At 42.1% G+C, this 18,402-nt stretch overlaps 2 protein-coding genes across 2 annotated transcripts in view; both read left to right on the top strand.

The window, feature by feature from the left end:
- The window catches only part of LOC108797078 (polycystic kidney disease protein 1-like 1), a 125,299-nt gene extending 124,930 nt beyond the window's left edge, over positions 1–369 (top strand). The window contains exon 31 of the mRNA XM_018568644.1: positions 168–369. Within this exon, the coding sequence (XP_018424146.1) occupies positions 168–369 (202 nt within the window). The remainder of the gene's footprint in view (positions 1–167) is intronic.
- Positions 370–545: 176 nt separating this feature from the next.
- The window catches only part of LOC108797077 (tensin-3-like), a 143,105-nt gene continuing 125,248 nt past the window's right edge, over positions 546–18,402 (top strand). The window contains exon 1 of the mRNA XM_018568643.1: positions 546–593. The gene's annotated coding sequence lies outside the window, so the exon portion shown is untranslated. The remainder of the gene's footprint in view (positions 594–18,402) is intronic.

Genomic DNA, 18,402 nt, shown 5'->3' with positions numbered 1-18,402 from the left:
TATATATATATATGAATAAAAACAGCATGCATCCATACCATCGATTATTAATGGTAGAGGACCCCTTGCTCAAACACACAGCACAGCGTATAACTGGGTCAGCATGAGAAGGGGGACCTATAGAACACAGCATGAATCCATATGCTCTACCATCGATTATTAATCAGAGGACCCCCTGCTCGAACACACAGCACTCCGGGCTGGAGAAGTGACCGAGCCAGCCAACATCCCATCCAGAGCAGACAAAAGAGGTGGGAGGAGAGCTCGTCTGGCTTTGCCTCGCCACAGGATGGGGTGGTGGCTTTTGTTGGAAGCGCCTGCTCAGAGCACGGAGGTGGTGGGGGTGGATTCTACAATTACTTCTGCTGACTGTCACGTTACTGTTTTGGAAAGTTTGCCGTGAAGTTTAATAGTAGAGTGTGCCGAGGTATTGACCTCTTTTCTTTGGTCACACATTGTCTACCAATGCTCACTGGAGGATACTTTATGGGACAAGTTGGAGTGTGGCGTTCTTTGAGTTCGGTGGTGGATTTCCCTGCTCCCTCTTGAAGTGATTGATCGGCCATCGCTCCTCCTCCAGTAGACGTATTCAGGTACGCTGTGGCAGCTCTTTTATCACCTACATACTGATCTTGCTGTTTCCTTTCTGTGGTCTGTAAAGTCCAGTCTGCCCTAAAATCAATGCTGCTGCATGCATTGGATGGTGATATAAACGTGGAACAAGCAGGTTAAAGTCCACATCGTATAAATACTGATGGAATCTGTTTTGGGGTCAGGGGATAGTGAAAAACAGCCAGCCTCATTACCTGTTAGCCCCCATTAACTCGTGAGGGATCGGATTTTTTTTTGCACGTTTGAACATGTGATTTTATGTGTAAGTACTTTTTTTTGTCTGTGGCTGTATTCACATAGGGATTGTAACTGTGTGTGGGATTCCTGCTGCAAGAATATATGGATTATTGTGGCAGGAGTCCCAGGTGTGCCTGTTCAGATGCGGCTGATGTACCCATTCAAGTTAATGACAGGGTGACAGCGGCTGCATCAGTTGGCGTCAATCCGCTTATATACTGCATCCAGGGATATACCTGTGGACTGCCACTAACAGACGTGGCTGCTGTCATGAAATTGAATGGGTATAGCGGCTGCACCTGAAATGGTACACATGGGTTTCTTCCCGCAGCAATCCCCAGCTGCAGCATTAAAGTGACGCTAAACTCAGGAGTTAAACCTTAAAAATACATTCAAGTACCTTAACTATTCACAAAAATGTATCTTATTTGTGTGTCTCTCAGCTGTGGATCCTCAAATCATCTCTGAATTCATGTGGACACTGTCCTTCAGGGCTTGTTCACACTAAGCGCGTTCCAAGAGCAGTTACAGACCGGATCAAAACTGCGTCCAATGTATTCCAATGGTATTTTGGGCTCTAGTTCACACCGCAGCTTTCAGTTCCAGAGCATGTAAAAAAAACTGCAGCAAGTCCTATTTTACTTGCTCTGGAACGCATGCAAACACATCAAAAACGCAAACGCCCTGGAACGAACTGAAAGACCATTCTAAAATGAAAAACAAAAACGGCCTGGAACGCATCAAAAACGCAGTATAACACACTGCACTGCGTGTGCAGAAACACATGCAGATCTGGTCTGCATTTGGTGTGAACAAGCCCTCATTTTGGAGGGTGGCTACTTTTGTTTCCCATGGTCCCTGTGTGTGTGTTGTAAAGTAGCCACCAATCCAAGCTCGCTCCCGTGATGGACTACAATCTCACGTTTAGTTTACTCATTTGTATTGAGATTGTAGTCCATCACGGGAGCAAGCTTGGAGCGGTGGCTACTTTACAACACACACACAGGGACCATGGAGAACAAAAGTAGCCACCCTCCAGAAGAAAGGACAGTGTTGACTTGAATTCAGAGATTATTTGAGGATCTACAGCTGAGTGATACACAAATAAAGATACATTTGTGTTAATAGTTAAAAGGTACTTGAATGTATTTATCTCCTGAGTTTAGTGTCACTATAGGCCCAGTGTGAATGGGCCCTTAGTCATTGGAAAGCTAGTTACTATGAGGAGAAGACGGCATACAACGTAAAGCTTTGGGCAGGTTTCCTTGCCTGGGAAGCCCAGCTGGTGTGTATAGCCACCCTTAGGCATGAATGGCTATACGCCGGTGAAAACACGTATAGTGTGTGGACATATTCCCGAACACATTTTACTTTTGTAGAATATGGCTGTACCCTATATATGGGTTTAGGCTAGTGCCAGCATATAGATGCAGAGCTATTTTATGTCTATGGGTGACTGTTATCACTAGCTTGGCTTCCTGATCATGGTCAAAAGCCTGAAGCTTGTATGCGCAAATGCAACTGTGTGCATGAGCCATAAGGTGTTTTTCAGATTGGTCAAAATGTGCAATCATGCCCCAAAGATGCTCATGTTCTTCTTCTTTTTTTTTTTTTTTTAGCATGTTGATGGGCACAATAGAATGCAACAGAAATCTGAGTGTCAAATGCTTGAGTGATTCCACAAACGTTTTTTAAATAGCTCAGGTGTGAATGGGGGCTTAAAGTTCTTGAGCTCCTAATTTATATTCGCATCTTTAAAGTGACATTAAACCCTCAGATTTTTTAACATAAACCAATACTGTAATGTGTGCCTTACTGTAATCCATGGCAGTTTCCCTTCCCTTTGCTGCTCTTTCTTTTAAATCTGTATCTCTTCTCATGCTGGGGGAGAACTTCCCTTTGCAGCTGAGTGCCTCCTCCTGTAGTGCTGGCTCAGGTTGTGAACCTTCACACAGACACCATGTATCCATTTCGGAGACAAGGCAGTCTGCTGCAAAACAGAAGATCTGCCCAGCATGAGAACAGATACAGATTTAAAAGGAAGCGCAGCAAAGAGAAGGGAAACTACCATGGATTACAGTAAGGCACACATTACAGTATTGGTTTATGTTAAAAATCTGAGGGTTTAATGTCACTTTAACTTGATTTTCTTTTAAGGGTCTGTTCACAGCAGCAAGCTACACTTAACACCCGGCCACTGTGCGCTGACAAACAGTGCTAATGCTTTGGTCCCAGTCCATCACACGGTTTAAATTTTTGGTTCGAACTTTATTGCAACATTTATTGCGTTTGAACAGCCACAGAATGGTGCAATACGGTTGTACTGTGTTGCACTGCGCTGCACGTAAAAAAAAAAGTACTGTATGCAGTATTTTTAATTTTTTGTTTACAGCACACCTTCTCAGAGGCCTGGCCTGATTGTAAACAAAGCAAATAGCCTTGTCTGTGCTTTGGGACTGCACTAGAAAAGGCTTCCAGTGCAGCCCCAGCTCATCTGGTGATTTGGCCCTGAATGTATTTACATGTTATTCATTAATCAGCTGGCATCTTTGTTGTAACTCTGTGAATTCCAAGCACTTCACTGGTTTTTGTACCATTTGAACCATTCTGTTAGCCCACGGTTTCACATGTGTAGTGTGTAAATTAATGCAGCGTTGCATGATTTTGTGCATGTTCATGAAAGTTGCAAAAATTGCGTGTCACACTTGTAGTGGCATTTATTGGTAATGACACTTTAAATGCACCAAGTTCCAAAAGGTGCATGAACTTTTTTGCCACATTTCTTACAGAGCCTATTGTAAGGAATGAACTGCCCTATGCATAAATGCGATGCTTAAAGTCACCTGTCGTAAAGTGTGAATGGGGGCTTAGGGCTGCCAATTCTGTTGAAGCTAATTGTACATTTTTTAACAGAATTTAACTGTACTGGGGTAGGGGTATGTAGGTGTTGAGTACTTGCCATAACAGTATTGTGATGGAACTGTGTATACAGTTCAGGCAAATGTTCTTGGCTTTGTGACAGCAGGAACATAAATGCCTGGAGCTATGTATCATGGGGAAAGGAAGATAGACATACCCTGACAGAATTTTTAACCGTTCCATATTTTACTGAAATTATGGTTTTGTTGCAGTTTGTGATCCCACTAGAGAGATTGCATATCACTTCCTGTTCTGATAGGAAGATAAATATCCCCAGTGGGGGGCATCAAATAAATAAAAACCTGAAAAAAGTTCTATCTGTTTACCAGTTTGTCCAAACCTAAAAATACATTTTGCTGCAGTTACTTCTTAATTTTGTATTTTGAATTTTGAGTATGTATTAGGCACAAAGTTGCCAGTTTGAAGGTGCAGGTCCTCAATAACCCAACATCTCTTAGGTAAACTCATTACGCGGAACTCAAGCTACAACTAGTTTTGGAAAGTGTGAGCAAGGGTTAGAACAATTTTCAGACTTTGCATGCATTCTTTTCCCATTGAAAAGCTTTACTTTTACTTCTTGACTCATAGACACAACAGGAAGTAAGAAATTCCACCCTTGGCAGCTGTCTTTGGAACTGGTCTGCCCCTTGGGGAGATTTCTCCTGCTTGTTCCAGTGACAGCAGTGCGTTCCAGAGCGGTAGCTGCTGGAACACACCACAATCCCTCACAAAACTTCCCCCTGCTTTCTGGGGCGTAGCGGTGCCTTGAATTCAATGGCACCGTTTCCTGGACTCGTGACAAAACTTTGCCACTGTTCTGTCCTATGGCAAACGCAAAAAATGCTGCTTGCTCTAAGTGGTAGAGGTGGTGCCATTGAATTCAATGCACCACCACGCCCCCTCCCACCTGAGAACGCAGGGGGAAGTTTTGTGAGGGATTGCGGTGCGTTCAAGCAGCTACAGCTCTGGAACGCAGCGCATACGGTGCGAACAAGACCTTAAATTTCAGATATATACTTTCACTTTTTTTTCTACACAGAAGATAAGTGGGATCTCTACAATGGGGATAGACAGCAATGAAAACCTGACAGGCATTTTAACCTTTATCCACTCTATTCAAAACAAGAAAAAACAATGTTTTGGTATGGAAAGTGTATGCTGTAACAAAAAAAGGCTTTTTGTTTTTGTTTTAACTGCTTTAGGACCGGAGCAATTTTTTCATTTTTGCACACAAATGCCAAAATCTGATTTCTTGGATAGAAAATGACTTTAAACCCCTAAGCAATTATATATTTTCTTAAAGCAAAGAACCTGTTGAATAAAAAATAGTAAACATTTTTTTAATTTCTTGATATTCGTGCGAATGTTTATACAATTTATATTTTTAGCTTTAATACACTAAGATGAATTTTAGTACACACAAACACAATATAATACCCATAGGATAGGGGAACTTATTTAGTTCCAGCCAGCAGCGGGAGTAGTTTAGTACCTTTTTTGATTTTTTTAAGTTGGCACCTTTTTTCTTAGCTGCTGGGACTGAAGACCTGGAATGCTACTGCACCTGTGTAGCCTCCTTTCCAGTGGGTGTACTGCGCCTGCTATCTTGGTGCACGATCACAGACTCGTGTCCTCTGCTTCCAGCCTCACTGTCAATCTCACAGCTCAACATTCCTGCAGATGTGCATGGACTCACGCTGCCTACAGTGACTGGACACAAAAGGCTTTACCTTTCTTGCTATACATTGTATAGTTCTGAGTATACCTCATGGCATATCCCTCACGCTATATGGTGGATCATGGGCGCAAGGCCTAGGAAGTATGCCATGGGCTGAATCTTGTCCTTCCTCCAGTCCAGTCTGGATCATCATTAGGCCTTGAGTACCATCAAGTGTCAGGTTTTGGCCCTGGTGATTTTTCTTCCAAAGACCTCTTTCCTAGTGAAAGCATTTGTCCAGGATGTCACATTGCTCCCCATGTATGCTCCCCAGTGACACCAGGGATATTTCACTCCTATACCTTCTCTCACTTGACTTCCTCGTTGCTATCATCTCTGCAAGGCAAGTCTCTTAGTTGCCTTATCCTGTAAATTGGTTCTTAAGGGCCTGAAGCCTTTTTTTTTTTCTCCAAGGTGGTTTCTTCTTTCTTTCTTCTAACCGGACATTGTTCTTCCCTCTCTATATTCTGCTCCAAAACATTCCAGGGAGATTTCTGTCCACTGCCTGGAGGTGATACTCGCTGTCTGAGCCTCACTATCAGCTACAGCGCCTTTGAAGACAATCACATTCACTATTTGTTATTCCTGAAGTTCCCCATAGTGGCCACCTTTCCTCTTGTTCTACTAATTGCGGGTAGGTTCATTTAAGCCTATAGACTAAAGCAGGGCTCAAAATTTCAAGTCCTTTAGGTCTGCAGCAGTCCTCACTAATCACCCCCAGATAACCAGGCATCGATCCTCCTCACATACTTACTTACTTTCGGCCGGAGCTCAGAACTGTCAGAGCTCCGGCCGAAGGAAGCCGACACAGATGCAGACCGTGGAGCTGCTCCCGCAAGTCAGGTACGCGGTCTGCGATTGCGTGCCTGACATGTCAGCTGGCTGCGGGCCTCATAGTACCGGCTCGCGGGCTGGAGTTGGCCCGCGGACCGCTACTTGGAGACCCAAATTTCCACTCGCCCTCAATTTATTTTAACTCGCCAAATGCGAGCAGGCGAGTGGAAATTTTGAGCCCTGGACTAAAGGATATCCTATGCTAAAATACATGTTCTATATATCACTGTGACCACTAATTACATTTAGGCCATTTTAAGTGTAGCAAGTGGCGTGTATCGAAAACCAATAATATAGGGGCCCCTATCTAGGAATGCTTACACATGTCGTGACGAAGTCCTGCATTAGGATGAAACACATCAATAGACATGTCCCACCTGGTACCCACATGACCAAGGCTGATGACTCACTACTAACAGGAACTTGGAAAGGGACATCCCACAGTAGATAAGAGCTTTGGTTTTGTTTGGGGCAGTGAAAGAGTACATACCTGGTATGATGGCTGGAGATGTGGAAACATTTCAGGACTACCAGAAGCACTGACAACTCAGAGCAAGCACTATCCAAGTTATCTCCCTAGTTCATTGGGAGGCTCTTTACATGCATTTGGAGTGAAAAAATAAGCTGGGACTTGCATGCCATGCCGTGATATACTTACTGTGGTATGAACAATACATTTCATCCACATGTCCACGCATGAATATGCAAGCAACTGCTGTATATTGTGTATAAGGAGCAGTGGTATAGGATTGGACACTGTGATCACTATAAAGTGAAATATATATCCCTTGGACACATCTGTTGCAATATATACTTGGTTCCAATATACTGTAGGCTTATTATTACAGTACTCTATTGTTACGTTTAATAATTATAGGGACAAATACATCTGTGACATATACAATTGGACATTGTGGGATCTACTTTTAAATGTTTTCACCCAATATTCACACAACTGTCATTCAAGATTCACATATTTTTCTAATTGTATGAATGTTGGATAAAATGTTTTAATAATAGACCCATTAGGTTTTATATCAGGACATTTTGGGAAGTGTAGTGTAGTTAGTTTGCTATAGACAACATTGTCTGGTTTTTAAAGTTTATATTAAAGCTTCATGTTTTTTTTTTATAAATATGATGCCCATACCTCAAGAAATTGTGTAGTGTTTTTAATTATAAACGTTGAATTCCTTATTTTCTAGTGGCTCCCCGCAGCACTCTCGCCGCCCCCTGCACGAGTGCCTCCAACAGCTAAGCTATGGAGGTACCCGTGGCTGTGTGCGTCCATAGCCTATGGCTCCTCTGCCATCAATCTCCTCCCCCGCAACCAGGAATTTCGGACAGAGGATCGCTTCGGGGACCCGCGGCGGTGACAAGCGACCCTGAAGTGTAGGGGGAAAGGGGGAGTCAAAAAGGTACTAGGCTTTTTTTAAATTTAATACAGAGAATGTATTAAGTTAAAAAACACCCAGCCTTTAATACTTCTTTAATGCATGAGGAAAGATGTTGGGAATTTTGAATTGTGTTTTGGTCTAATACAGTATTTTTGATCAAATAAAATAATTTTTGCAGTAGATACACTCTGGTTCCTAAATCTCTATTTCTGTCTTGCATATTTTCTTTTGGTCATATCATACCCACGTAAATACATGGGCATAATGTTTTGCATCCTGTATTACCTTTGCCCTGTCGGTACCCAGTAACTTTTACAGCTTCCCTTTCGTCCCTCATGGTGCGAAGTCAACTCCTGCTCTGCTATTTCCCTGCTCCACTGTTTGTTTAACTCCCACCTACAGTATAGGGAAATGGCATACTTGATCAAATAATGTGCCCAGATAAATTTTTGCCTGATTGCCCAGTAATGTATACCAGTGTGTAAACTCACTGTGCATACTTGAATCTTATGACAAAAGCCCACCCACCACAATGTAGAGTTTAACTCTACCTAAACAAAAGAAATAAGGTACTGTACATAAGATTTTTTAAGAGCTCCTATATTTAGCATATAATTACCAGGATCTCACTCTTATTTTCTTTTCTTTGCTGAAGTTTAGCTATAATTGCTCTCTGGATTTGATTCAACATCATTGTATACATCATTGTACACAAGGACAAAGACACAGTGTTCAGTGTATCAGTTACAGAATTCCTTTTTTCTTTTGAGTCCTAATCTGTGTAAAAGTGGTGAGTAAATATTGACAGCAGAAAAAGGTACACACCCATGAGGCACGCTATTACAGTTGACCTGTTTTTTCCAGTTCAATAGAAATGTATTCTCCATTTTTAATTTAAAGCTAAACTCTAGGCAGCTATGAAAGACACAAATCAATGCAGATCTGAATTCATCAATACTGTACATTATTAAATGCACTATTTAAATGCCAGCAGTGAGGGTACATAAATTTGACCTAACATGAGTTTCTTGCAATCTACTTTACAACAGAGCCCAGACTGAGAGAGTAAAGCAGCACAGTGAGCAGTCAGTTGTGTTCATGTACTAATAAAGAACATTGTGATAGAAAGAGATGCAAAGTGACAGATATGAGATTACCAGTTTGCTGCTTCTCTTTTCACTGTCCAATCACAGGCTGGGGCAGTAATATGCCCTGTAAGTGTTTTTTAAAGCACTCTGTGGTAACGAAAACTTACCCTTGCAGGGGGGCTATCCCTGAATTGCAAGAGTTAATGGCTTGTTTTGGTCTAGGGGCTGGATTAAAGCAGAATTACTTACCTGAACCCGGCTCCTTCCAGTCTGCTAGACTGGTCCCCGCAGCCTTTTGTACCCTGGGCTCCAGTGGTCTAAGGACTGCTGACGTCATCACGTCTTATGCAGGTCCATTAAATACGTTGTGAATACATATATTTTTGTGTCCTCCCGTTACCCTAAGGAGAACTATGGGGAAAAACACTGACCCCATAGTTCTCCTTTAAGTCCTTATGTTACTACATTGCTAGTTGTTTCTCTTCTTTTATTGGCTATGTATAGTGTACATATGTGATTTTATTTTCTGTATGCTGATGTAAATATATATCATGTTAATGAGAATACAAGTTTAATAATCAGATGTTCCACAAAACAAGCTAGTCATATGTAATAACAATACAACAGAACAGCATAACATGGCAGTTTAAAAACTTGAGACATTTAATCCCCCTGAGGAAGTGTTTACTCTAACAGGAATGCAGTCAGGGTATTTTTCCTACAGCTTCTGTCTGAATATTTTTTTTATGTGGTTCCAATTTTTAATGACATTTGCTGTAACTTATGGATCATAGAGTTGGTGAGCAGCTTTAAAATACCAAATGGCTTATTTGTTGCATGTGGTTTCAGGTGATGTTTTTGAGCTTCTATTCTTTCTCAACTAAACATTGCGAGTTACTACCATTCAACTTTCCCCACATCTACTTTCTTGGTCTGGTGGAGGAATGACCTCCCTCTGGACCCCATTCTATTTTGCTGGGAATGCAACAATCCTTTAACATTAATATTAGGCGCCTCTTCAGTTTAAAAAAAGAAAAAAAAGTAGTTCTATGTGCCTGTAAAGAAAGTAATTCAAGTAGATCCCATCGCACTCCTGACCGGATATAACCTAAGATAATGGGTGAGTGCTGAGATAACAGCAGATGCCTCTGCAGATCAGTATCGTGTAGTAGAAAAGTGACTCTCACATCAGCACCTATATTGAAAGACAACAACAAACAAAACACAATAAATTCAAGCACGTCAACTTGGATTATCAGGAAGGTCGGGTGTATCCTTGGCTCACTGGCAATACTTGGCAATGGAATAGAGCTCCCCCTAGGGAAAATTTCTCAAAACAGACACGATGCACAGGCATCTCACCTGCAGAAAGTGAAGCACCAACAGAAAATCTGTCACAGCGACACAGGAACAGCAACTGGAGCCTCGGGTCAAATTAGAGGCACGGCTCCCCTTTTTCCAAGAGTCACAGATGCAGGAGACCCAGGAGGGGGATGCAGGATCAGGAAGTGTCAGGACACGTGCATACAGAGGCAAACCCCCAAAGGGAGCCCAGTAGTGAACTTATCTACACGAGTCATCACGGAGGGTGAGTGTGATCTACTATCTATGGGCTTATCTTTCTATCCCAGTGGGCGGTTTGATGTGTTTAAGTTTGATATTGATTTGTTTAAGTTTGAAAGAACTTTGAAACTTAAACAACATTTTGCTACATCTGCACCATGACACAACAAAAAGATCCGTCTCCCTTCAGGGCTTGTTTACACCAAATGTGGACCAGATCTGCATGAGTTTCTGCACATGCAGTGCAGTGTGTTGTGACGCGTTTTTGTCGCATTCCGGGACGTTTTTGTTTTTAGCCTAAAATGGGCTTTCAGGGCGTTTGCATGCGGTTTTGATGTGTTTGAATGCGTCTTGGTGCATTCCAGAGCAGAGAAAATAACGCTCTGGTGTGAACTAGAGCCTAAAATACCATTGGAATACATTGGATGCATTTTTGATACGTTCTGTAACTACTCTGCTCTGCATCTGTTCCACGCTTGGTGTGAACAAGCCCTCAGGGTTAAGAGCTGTTTCCTGCCACCTTGACAATTTCCTACAATTGAAAGCTTCACTAAAGCTTGCCATACACCTTACAATTATCTGCAGATTTTCTGTGGTCAGATGGAAAAGGTGCAACAGATTCCTTCATCTACACTTAACTGTGTGGATGGAGTAATCTCCACCTGGGCCAATCTGTTGCACTTTTTCCATCTGACCACAGAAAATCTGCAGATACTTGTAAGGTGTATGGGCACCTTAAGACTTTGAAATATTGAATGATGTGAACACAGGAAGGAGGCAATCTAAGAACATGTCTAGAAATGAATAGTGTGCTCTACGAGAACTCAAAAATGACAACAGCATAATCATCAAGCCAGGTGATAAAGGGGGGAACCATAGTAATGATTAATTACATTGACTATAGAACAAGAATGGTATCCATGTTGCTGGATGAGACCAGCTACACCCCTACAACCCGATCAGTCATTAATAACACGCTGAGGGACCTCACGGCATTAACATAGGGGTGACAAACGTTTGGGTGAGCAAAGAGGTGTCAGATTTCCTAACAAATATAAATGCACGAATACCGGTAATTTACAGCCTACTGAAAATACACAAAGGCGTCGAACCCCTGAAATTCAGGCCTATCGTGTCTGGTACAGATTCCATCACCCAACCATTAGCACAAGTACTGGATCACCATTTACAATCACTTGTAAGAAGGTTACCTGCGTTTATGTAGGACATTGATCATTTTCTCAACAATCTTACCCAATACGCCTCTGTTGAAGGAGGGTAGAAATTTGCAACAATGGATATATCTTCATTATACACAAACACCTCGAATGTGGCAGGACTGATGGCCATGGAATTCTTTCTGATGCAGGACGAATCACAAGAGTGGCCTTTTGAATATACTGCAATGCATGCGTTTTATATTGGGACATGATTTCTTCTTATTGGAACAGAAATTGTACCTGCAGACTAAAGGCACTGCAATGGGTAGCTCAACAGCACCAGCGTTTGTCAATTTATTTGTAGGATATTTAGAAGAATTGCATATTTCCAAATCGGATATTTATAATACTCTTGTCTGTCTGTTGGAAAGGATGCATAGATGATGTTTTTGTTATATGGAATGGGAGTGTTGATCAGTTTTATGACTTTGTGGCATACCTTAATAGAATCTTTACAGGTAGTACATTTAATCCTGAAATCTCAGAACAAGAAGTAGCCTTCTTGGATGTCCTCGTCTCTGCAGATGCACAGACGATACGAATGTCTGTTTACAGTAAACCCACAGATGGGAACACGATCCTACACTACAACAGCTCTCACCCTAAAGCTATTTCTCCATTTCTGAGAGTAATGAGAATCTGTTCTGACCCCAGGACATGTCAAAGACAGATCGAGAACATGCGTCATCGAGAACTCCAACATTGTGGTTGACACTGTCCTACTTAAAGGCCAAAGAAAGAGCCCAACATAAAGGGGTGCCAAAGGACACAAATAGGATCCCATTGGAAAAGACCTATAATGACATGTCACTAACCATTCATAGGACCACACTGAAAAGCATGAATATCCTGCACAGGAAAATACAAAAAAGGATAAAGCGCACTCCTGTGGGCACAATACAATTAGGTGACTATTGTGTGAGGGTGTGCAGAAGCTCCTTGATACTGGGAGAGGACCCTGTCTATTCAAAAATACAGATATGGACAAAGCAGGACAGGAGCGCGACTACCAAAACGGACGTGGATAGATATATGAAGTGCAACTTGTAAATGGATCTTTGTATATGAAAATGCGTGACACTGTTAGTAGTGGACAAAGGGACTTACGGTTCGAGGCTCTCCCGTGGTCTGTGTGGCGCACTCCTTCGAGAGGTACCGGGTCGCAAGAGTGTCCCCGATGGTACGACGGGCTGATCGGTTGGGGGTGCGCATCCGTATGGCCACCCACGGACTCGGCTGGCCGGGCCGAGCCGCGTCGGTCAAAGACGAAAGAGTGGGGAGGAGCTACACGCGGCTGGGGCACGCCGTGCGTCGTTGGTCAGGATCAGTAGCGGTGTAGGCGGTGGAGGTCTCAGGTGGTAGAGGTCTCGGGTGGTCGGGTGTCTCCAGTGGCTACGCGTTTCGAGGAATCCCTCTTTATCAAGCCTCCACTACTAACAGTGTCATGCATTTTCATATACAAAGATCCATTTACAAGTTGCACTTCATATATCTATCCACATCCGTTTTGGTAGTCACGCTCCTGTCCTGCTTTGTCCATATCTGCATTTATGAATATCCTGCAGGCAGACAAAAACCAGTCATAAAAACGGCACCACTTCAGGTGTATCGCTGTGATAAGCCATTACGGGATCACCTGATTCAGGCCGATCCTAGGGACAAATATGTAAACAGCACTTGCAAGATCTCACATATAACTGGTTGTTACAGATGCCATAACTGCAACATATGCAATTCCCTTGTAGAAGGGGAACACTTTTTACATCCTCATCATAGGAATATGTATTGCATTATTAAGGGATATCTCGATTGTAATTCTGAATATGTGGTGTACATGTTGAAGTAACCCTGTTCATTGGCATGCGTGGGCAAGACCAAGGGCCCTTTTAAAAGGCGTTTTCAAAAACACAGGAGTGATATCAGAACATCCATAAAAAAAAACCACCACTGGTGAGGAATTGGACAAAAACAAACCTTTAGCCATTCACTTAATACAGAAACATCAAATACACAAGTTGAGTGGAATGGTCATAGAACACCTACTGCCAAACCACAGGAAAGGCAATAGAGATCTACAGCTGCTACGCAGAGAGGCGTTTTGGATATATACACTCAACACCGTTACTCCATGAGGTCTGAACATTAATCTATCGTACACGTTTCTTGTCGGACAGATAATATTGTTCCCAGTAACATCTTGATTTTTTTTTAAACTACCCATGGGTTTTTCTAAAACAGCTTGGGTTTTTAGGGTCATAGGCCTATTATTTTGCCTTTCCTCCCCTTCTAGTCCCCTCATCTTACTGTCTCAGTACATTCCACAGTGGCCACACATTACACCAACAAATGATGCATGCCGTGACAGTCATTGGTTGCCCATGGTAGTACATGCAATATCCATACGATACCCAGATATTCTGAGAACCTTAGATGATTCCTCACATAGTCATTACCGTATGTTTATATTCGATATACATCACATGTGACTTCCCATATGTCTTGTAAGCCTCATATTGTTTCATTGCCTTATCTACTATGTACATGATAACACCCTAATACAGCAATCACCATGTGACGCTGTTTGAAATAGTTTTGTTACATTGGGATACCATTATGTTGGTTTTGTAAATGTCAGCTTTTGATTGAGCACACAAGACACTGTCCACTCTAACAGGAAGGCACAGCGATGATTAGCAGCAATGCCTGAGCTGTTTACAGTTGCTATGGTGCTGGAACACCGCCTGCTCCACGCAACATATATGAGGGGCGGAGCCAGCCACCTGACAACCAATAAAGAGAGAATGGTGCTAGTAGCATGAATATGGTGGTCATTTAACCACTTGAAGTCCGCGGTGTTAAACCCCCTTCCCATCCAGGCCATTTTTCAGTATTCAGCACTGCAGTACTTTGACTGACAATTATTCAGCCATACAATGCTGTACCAAAATACATTTTATATCCTTTTTTGGGGACAGATAGAGCTTTCTTTCGGTGGTATTTAATCATCACTGGGGTTAAAATTTTTTACTATATTAACGAAAAAGTACTGAAAATTTTGGGGAAAAAAACAACTTTTCCCTATGTTAAGCTATGAAAATTTGCACTTAAAGGAGAACTATGGAGTTAAGGCTTTTCCCCATAGCTCTCCTTATGGTAACTGGGGGGCTTAAACTAGCGTCCTCCCGCCACCCTAGGCTCAGTATACCGCGAGCTGTAGCTCGCGGTATACTGAGACGCCGCAGTATACCGCGAGCTGCTGCTCGTAGTATACTAAGACGCCGCAGCTGAAGCGGATCCCGACAATTGTCTGGATCCGCCCAGCTGCGTGACTGACAGCGGGCTCTGCCTATGTAGAGGCAGAGCCAGCTGTACCCTCCCCAGTCCTTTCCGCCAGTCAGCGCTGGCGGATCGGAGCGGAGAGGGGGCAATCCAGTCCCTCCCCTGTCACGGCAGAGAGCCGTGACGGGATCGAGCGGTGAGCGAACGCCGGTATGTGTTTGCTCACCTCCCGATCTACTGAGCCGACCTGTGACAGTCTCATTGTCACAGGTCGGCTACAACTATGAGGTGAGTGAAAAGCACTCATCTCATAGTTCTCCTTTAAATAATCTTTCTTCATAAATTTAGGCCAAAATGTATTCTGCTACATTTCTTTGGTAAAAAAAAATAAAAAAATAATTACAATGTGTGAAAGTTATATAGTCCACAGACTATGGTATTTATATTTGAATTGTATCAACCCTGGTGCCCTGACTGCTTATCGCATTTCTTGAGGCCCCAAAATGCAGGACAGTAGAAAGCCCCACAAAAATGACCCCATTATAGAAAGAAGATACCCCAAGGTATTTGATAATATGCATGTTGAGTGTTTTCTAGGTTTCATTTTTTTGGTAAACGCTCACAGAAAATAAAGACATTTATTTAATTTTTTTACAAAAAGTTGTCAGTTAAAAAGATATACCTAACACACAGCATGGGCACACAAAATTGTACCCCCAAAAAACATTATGCTACTCCTTCTGAGTATGGGGATATCAAATATGTAAGACTTTTTTGCTGCCTAGCCCCATAGAGGGGCCCAAACTCCAAAGAGCACCTTGAGGTTTTGAATAGAGATAAATTGCACTTTTGTTTTTTGACTACCTATCACATTTTTGGAGCCCATGAAGTGCCTCCAAAAATTACCATGAATGACCCCATTTTGAAAAGCAGACACCCAAAGGTATTTGATAAAAAACATGCTGAGTCTTTTGAAAATTTCATTTTTTTGCCACAGAATTTTAGAAAATGAAAAAAGAAAATGTTTTTTTTTTTTTTTTACACAAAGTTGACAATTTTATATGATATTTCTAACACACAGCTTTGACATCCTTATAATAACACCTTTAAAACACATTCTACTAATCCTCCTGAGTATGCGGATACCACACATGTCAAACGTTTTGCAGCCCAGCCACATAGAGGGGCCCAAAATCCAAGGAACACCTTGAGGCTTTCAAGGGGCATAAATTACGCATTTCATTCACTGACTACCTATTGCGTTTTTAGAGGCCCTAACGTGCCAGCGCAGTAGAAACACCCACAAAATGATCCCATTTTGGAAAGCAAGCACCCCAAGGTATTTAATAATAGGCATGGTGAGTTTTTTGACCACTTCATTTTTTTGCCACAAGTTTTTAGAAAATGAAGAAAGGAAAAAAAAACTTTTTTTCTACACAAAGTTGTGAAATAACACGATATAGCTTAACGCACAGCATAGAAATCCTTAGAATTACACCCCAAAACAAATTCTGCTACTCCTCCTGAGTATGGGGATACCACACATGTCAGACTTTTTTTGCGGCCTAGCCACATAGAGGGGCTCAAAATTTCAAGGAGCACCATGATAACCTACAGGAAGCTGAACAAAGGGTAAACAAAACAGTACCTGTGGTTCCAGAAGTGCAGTTGTCAGCAGAGAATGGCTGGGACTGGTGTTTTGGCTGGAACATTGTCAGTGGGACATGCAGATCGATCACTACAAGCAGCAGATAGAGATTAGTTCAGGCGGTAAGCAGAGACCTGGTCAGTATGCAGGCAAAGGATCAGTCCAGGCAGCAGGCAGAAACGTGGTCGATAAGCAGTCCTAGGTCAGTTCAGGCGGCAGGCAGGGACGTGGTCGATAAGCAGTCCTAGGTCAGTTTAGGCGGCAGGCAGAGACGTTGTCAGTATCCAGGCAAAGGTCAGTTAACGTGGCAGGCAGAGACGTGGTCAGTATCCAGGCAAAGAATCAGTCCAGGCAGCAGGCACAAACGTGGTCAATAAACAAGCAAGGGTCTGTCCAGGAAGCAAGCCGATCAATATTCAGGGACATACAATACGGGGTGGGAAGGTTTGACATTTATATCATTTTATCAATAAAGCTTTGATTTAATTTCAATGGAGGGTCCCCTGTTATATTTATTAACAGAAACACAAATTTTACCCCAAAAGGGGATCCCGCCACAGTTTCAAAGTTTAAACACAAAAATGTTTTATCGTAGAAAAATGTTTATTAAATATATTAAAATTGCACATATATCAAAAAATCCATATCAAAAACACAAACAAACATATATATGACTGCATACGGCTAGTAAATGAAAAAAATGCGTGTGGATAAACATGAGTAGAAGGCACACCCTAGAACGCTCCACTCTAAGGAGATGTGAAGATTTGATGTCAAAGATGTAACTCAAGCTCTCAACTATTTGGAAGGGAGATATCAGGTCTTGAATAATGATGAAAAATTACCATACACGTGTATGAAAAAAATAGAAAAGGAAACAGTCCACGTCAAAGCTATATCATTTGTTTTGTAAAAAGGTAAATTTCACTCACAGTACTGTGTTTTTTCGCCCGTGGGCCAAAGTTGGAAGATCGGAGTGGTTTTACCATTGATATAGATGGATTCGGCTTCAGATACAAGTGGTTCAGGAGATGTCTAACCTCATCTCGGCTTTTTCTTCTCCACCGCAGAGATATGCCTTTACTGAACAAATGCTTTTCTTAAAGTAGTAATTTTATCCAAGATGGGGAAAAGGAGGACGGGAGGTCCTGAAGGGTCGGTCACTCTGATGAAGGTTGGAATTCTGCTAAAGAATACTTTTCTCTCCTGAAATAAGAGTTAAAGGATCAGAGTAGTTTTTTTCGTCCAGTATAACGAAATTCTGTGATGAATGCAGTAGGTTCAGGAGATAGATAACCTTATCTCGGCTTTATTGTTCACTGTGGAAACAGGCCTTTACTGAACAGCTGCTCCAGTTTGTTTCATGGCTGTACTTCAATCAGGATAGAGATCCTATTTAGCTGAATCCAATGGTGTATGAATGTTGTTTTAAATCCGGAATATATATTCAATGGTTAAAGAGGTGGTCTTCTTCTCCAACTCCGAGTTTCTGTAATATCTCCAGTTACAAATCTAATGGCTATAAATTGGAAGAGGGAAAGTCCGGGCGGCCTCAGCTGTAGCAGTCACACACAAACACCTAGCCCACGCCTATGACACGTTTCACCCCCCACCGGGGCTTCGTCAGAAGGGCGTTGTTAGGCAAGGGCTTGAATTATCCTAAAGTGTTAGACATAATTTCTTTCATTCTAAACAGGCGAAGAACGAAAAACAAACACAAAACATGGCGTTCCTGTGTGTGTCCCCACAGGGCGCAATTCATTAAACGGAAGTGTATTCAGTATCCTAAGCGATAATCGGAAATGCCGAAAAAAATTTATTTCAACAAAAAGTTGTTAGTATGCACAGAAAAAAGGTTAAAACATTTGTGTATGGATATGTATATATA

This window comes from Nanorana parkeri, unplaced genomic scaffold, assembly GCF_000935625.1.
Source record: "Nanorana parkeri isolate BGI_ZX_2015 unplaced genomic scaffold, ASM93562v1 scaffold1223, whole genome shotgun sequence".
Lineage (NCBI taxonomy): Eukaryota > Metazoa > Chordata > Amphibia > Anura > Dicroglossidae > Nanorana > Nanorana parkeri.
The sequence above is the reverse complement of the archived record's forward strand: the minus strand, read 5'-3'. Positions and strand labels throughout refer to the sequence as shown.